The 5,130-nt window shown below is 35.8% G+C and overlaps 1 protein-coding gene across 2 annotated transcripts in view; it reads right to left on the reverse strand.

The window, feature by feature from the left end:
- The window catches only part of LOC109235526 (probable 28S rRNA (cytosine-C(5))-methyltransferase), a 7,386-nt gene continuing 2,904 nt past the window's right edge, over positions 649-5,130 (reverse strand). The window contains exons 5-13 of one of the 2 annotated variants that reach the window (XM_019401677.1): positions 4,940-5,025; positions 4,347-4,445; positions 4,154-4,207; positions 3,918-4,062; positions 3,345-3,406; positions 2,265-2,352; positions 2,094-2,165; positions 1,845-2,006; positions 649-1,115 (exon numbers count right to left, since the gene is read on the reverse strand). In XM_019401677.1, coding sequence (XP_019257222.1) covers positions 916-1,115; positions 1,845-2,006; positions 2,094-2,165; positions 2,265-2,352; positions 3,345-3,406; positions 3,918-4,062; positions 4,154-4,207; positions 4,347-4,445; positions 4,940-5,025 — 968 coding nt within the window. In that variant the 3' untranslated portion in view covers positions 649-915. Of the gene's footprint in view, positions 1,116-1,844; positions 2,007-2,093; positions 2,174-2,264; positions 2,353-3,344; positions 3,407-3,917; positions 4,063-4,153; positions 4,208-4,346; positions 4,446-4,939; positions 5,026-5,130 lie in introns of those variants that run through there. The other variant, XR_002069398.1, reaches the window with a different exon arrangement.

The following is a 5,130-nucleotide window of genomic DNA, read 5'->3' on the forward strand; positions in this document are numbered from 1 at the left end:
TAATGAATCTTTACACTATCTTATGCAATTGGTGCTAGTTTTGCAACGCTAAATGACTTTCTTCTTTGTCATTTTTTTCTAATGAGTTTTATAATCAGATTGCTAAAAAAATAATTACTGTGTCATTAAGTTGGAATATATCCTGAATCTATTTAATTCTTTTAGTTTTCTTTCTTTTTCCTTCCTCGCTTGGATAAAAGCATCTTAGTATAAGTTAAGTTAAGTTAAACAATAATGTGTAGTAAGCTATAGCCAAATGTACGTACTCAAATTAGACAACGTTAAACTTTACTCGTTCATATCTGGACGATCAATCTCATAATCCCTTTTTGACACCCAGGTGGAGAGTGAAAAGATCTTACATACTTTAATGAGAAAGTATTCATAAATAGAAAGCAGAATCTGCAGGGTGTTAACTACAGAGCACTAGGAACTTAAGCTTTTGGTATTTTTTTCTTTTACATGATTTTCCTTTTTTATGCGTAGTGGTTACGTTCAGTCTGAATAGTATAGAAGGGGACTCAATGTAAGGGTCAAAAGAAGACTCCCAATGGCCAAAAGATTACAATTCAAACTACGATATAAAATTTATCTCTGTGACCGCTTTAGTTTGAGTTAATTATGTGAAAATAAAAACTCAATACTATCTAAAGAGAAAATGTCCAAGTCCAATCAATTCAGATTCGCCAGTATTTAGTACATTGATCATCCATTCAATGATTACGCGACAAAATTACAGATAGGTGTAGACACCCATTGCAGGTAAGGTTTTTGCCATATAACTGTTCAGTACACAATTAGAAACCTGAAAATGGAAAAACAAAACTTCGGCACAAAACTACATTTCTGGACAAAAATTCTGGTAGTCTCTAGGATTTTATCATTTGAGAATTGCCTGTTTGAAAGAAGTATAAACTAGGACTGCAAGAACAAACCGAAAGTTTTGAAGAGGAAGAAAGAATTTGTTCTTCTTTTCTTCCTTCGTTGAATGGCTCGTAAAGTGTTTTCAACATCTCTGCTGTGCTTGGCTGGAGTGCTCGCTCCCTTTCTAACAAATAAAGCAATAAAAAAGCCCTCCTTGTCCTCTATGAGGTCCGTTCTCAGTAAATGTTGAGCTGCGAAAAAATAAGAAAAATAAAAAAATAAACATAAACACGCACCCGAAGAGTCCAGTTTCCAACACTGCACAATATCTAGGTAGCAATAAGAACAATAAGGGCTAAATTAGACATTCAAGACAAGTTTCGTGCAGGAAAACCCAGAATTTACCAGCCCAAAACAGGAAGCTAGTTTCTAAATGAAAAAGAGATGTTGTTCTTTGGAATGGTATTACATATATCTAGGAATCTCATATACCTACATGATTTCCTGTTGCCTTTAGTGAGAAGCAAATACTGTATACAAGACGTGTGTATTGAAAGTACTATAACATAGTCTAATCTTCTGCTAAATGACATGATGGGCTTCCGAAGATAAAAGATGTCACCTCTGAGAGTATATAATTGCTACAGTTTCAGCTAACCTATGAAATCTGGCTTAGACTATTAGCAATTGAATACAAAAACATTTGATGCCAGGAATGCTCAGAACGCTTGAAAAGCATAAGAATAAATATTCTTTTTTCTTTTCTTTTTTTTGACAATGTAACAGGTAATAAATATTCTTTTTTTCGACTGTGCACTTTCTTTATTTTTCTACTTTGACCAAGTTTTGGAAGGGGATTGATCCTGAGGACTAGGGTCAGGTAGGCACCTATAAGGAAGCTCTTGAGATATGACTTAAACTAAGACTTGGAGATGATGATATTTGAGAGATGATAAAGCATTCAGCTGAAAATCACTCACATCCATCAAAAACTGGATGACCACGGCGAGGCCATTGGGGAAAGACTGTCGTCAGTTCAAAACCATAAGAAGAAGCAAGAGGCAGAACAGAGTTGATGACATCTTCATTCTCAACTTGGTTAATAGAACATGTGCTGTAAACAATTCTCTCAACAGTTGGAACTACATTAAGATGAGAAGATAAATTCATCAGTCGCACAAATATGACATACAAGGACTTAGCCAAAAAAAAAACAGTATAAATCTCACAAGATAATGCATGTTCCAAAGCCTTTTTCTGGAAAGCAGCCAGCTTTTCTAGTCTATTTACATCAGAGGAATCTGCAAAGCTTTTCCAGAAAAAATTGTTAAAAAGGAGAAAAGTGAAGGGTTTGTTACACAAAGAGAAATAAAAAATGAATACAGGATGAGCAAAGTCACCTGCAGTATATGAGGGGAGCAGATGATCTAATCTATCAACAACTGTCCCAGATCCAGAACATGATGGATCTAAAAGTATTGCTTGAACCTGGAGTCAGGTTTATGTGTTACTAAAATTCCATTCAAAAACTTCAAATAGAAAACGGAGGGTTACAAAATTGAAACCATGGTTGCCAAATATATATAAACTTCTACTTTGTCAGTTTTACCCTTACTTTTTCTGTGCATGTGTAAAACCGTCACTCAGCAGGAACATTAATTAGAGCAAAACCAGCATTACCCCAGATCAAATATCCATCTTGATGGCTAGATCACTGTATAACAAGCACTAACTGATATCCTTTTCCACACTGTCCAGAAACAGGAAGGATTTTTTTCTGTTTTGCTGCTTGTTCTGGTGTAACGCACTAAAGTCATCTGCCTATATTTTAAGTGTGTTTTAGACAAATTAACAATGAACAATCAAAGGCTTTATCATGTTGGTCAAAGTATGTCCAACTCATACCTGAGGAAACCTTGTCCTCCTCTCCTGTCTGTTGTCTATTCACTATTCTGTCAGAGAATCCTCCGATACAGAAAAAAGGAAAGGACTATGTGCTTACAAACTTTTGGAATTATTTTAAGTCGTCTTGATAGGTAACTGGAAATACGGTGTAATTTAGATGCGTAGAAGTGTCAAAAGATATCAGAGCTCTCCTTCCTCCTTTATCAACTAGGTTAGGTACTCCTTTAGGATCCTTCAGCTCTAGTCCCATTTGAACTTGCTTCTTGGAGTACAAAAGAGCTCATCGTCACAAATACTTCTCATATGGGCGATGTCACATCACATTAGTAAACTTTAGAAACTAGCATCCATCAACTCTATAATATATAAGATGCTTTACAATCTACACTGCAGATTTTCTTAATGATTAATATGTCAATTCATGTTTGTATTACACCAACCTATTACCTCATGCCAGTGCTGCAAGTATAATAGATTGATTAACTGGACAGAAAGTAAAAGATGCCATTTGGTAAGTTGATATCTTACAATCAACAACACTTCATTCCCAAAAAAATAGTGTCTCGCATGTTTACCTTTGAGTATGCTGGGTCTTCAGAACTCATGTTTAAGAAGTCGTCATGCTTGACTTTCACGTCTTAGGATGAGTTAAGTTATCGGGGCATATTACGGTATACAAAGTTGAAAACAAACAAAACCCAATTAGACAAAATATCATATAATTAAATGGTTTTAGGAATTATTTGAAAGTGGGAATTGAAACAACTAAAGATTCATGACTTTCAAAATGCTTCCCATATATGATTATCACAGCAAATCCATGTCGAAATAAAGTTAAAAGTCATTTTTCCTCAAAAATAACTTCAGACACCTAGTGCAGAATGGTGCTTATGGTATTAAGAGTTGAGAGCCATATAAAACTAATAACTTCAGCCAGTTTGACTAGATAAGTGCGAGATTTTAGGGAATTATTTAAAGATGGGGATAATATAAACCAAAAAAATTAAAAAGGACAGAAGCACACAGTTTTAAGGGCTTCCAATACACTTAAGGTAGTCCATCTAGAAATCAAGTGATGGCCAAATTTGCTGCGCAGCAATCATATGCGGTAAGATGGACAGGATACTAGAAAGCTGCTAAAAGGATACTAGTTGCTCCAGCCAGTTTAACAGTGTCTTTCAGACGTTTAACCCTTTCTTTATTAAGTTCACAAGCTATTATCTTTCCTTTTCCCTTCATTAGAGCAGCAAGATGAACAGTTTTGTTCCCTGGTGCTGCACATGCATCAATGACCTTCACAAGAAAATAAGCAATCATGAACAACCAAGTGGTAAATGAAAATCAAGAGAACACCTAATAACGCTTTTTCCATGTAATTAATTACCTCCCATCCGGGTTTAGGCCCAAGAGCAACTGCAACCATGGAACTCGCCTTACCCTAGTGGAACAAGAACATTAATTGGACGCCAATGCAAGATAGAATATAACCCAAAAAGAGGGGGGAGGATTGCATACTAAGAAACTCCTTAATTGTATTCGCATTAAAATTCCAGATTTAAGACAAGAGAATTTTGCACCTGCAAAAACACACTTCCACTTTTCACCAAAGGATGATCATGCAGGTCAGTCCTTGGTGGAAAAATCAACAGGTCAGGAACCATGGCATCCTGAGAGACCTATTTAATGTGTAGAACATAAACATAAATAAACTTCATAGTAACGAAACACAACAATAATGATATCATTGAACTGACAAACATGAAGAAATCATGGTAATAGATACTTTGAATTTTACCAATCTCCATCCCAAGTAATACCCCCCCCCCCCCCCCCTTTTCTTCTTCCAATTTTTTCTGAAAGGAAAATTCTTAACTTTAGGACCTCAATATGTTAAAATTTCGTCTTTTCTCACAATATTTCTAAGCAAAAATGTCCATGGCCACCCTAGGACAATTAGAGGTATGAAAGAAAAATAGGCCAGTTATCAATACAGAATGAACAGAATATCTAATGAAATAGCCTGGCAAATTGGAAAGACGATTGTCTGGATCATATCTTGGCTTAGGATGTTGACACAAGGAATTACCTCCAATACACAAAATGACACTAAAGTTAATTGAAAACTCCAGGCAGTGCAAAATCACTGCTGCATCTAAGGGTTATATCGTACCTCATACTGTTTCTTAAATTCGAGCAGGGCAGACTCTACGTCCATCTTCAGAGTATTTACACGAGCATAACGAGGTTTCGGAAGGTCTGCAATAGAAAATGGGAAACAAGATTCTGGTGATAATGTCAAGGCTGCATTTTATGCTCAATTGAATAAATACACCAAGTGATAATCCAACAAACCCCCCCCCC

The sequence above is a fragment of the Nicotiana attenuata genome, chromosome 12 (assembly GCF_001879085.1).
Source record: "Nicotiana attenuata strain UT chromosome 12, NIATTr2, whole genome shotgun sequence".
NCBI lineage: Eukaryota > Viridiplantae > Streptophyta > Magnoliopsida > Solanales > Solanaceae > Nicotiana > Nicotiana attenuata.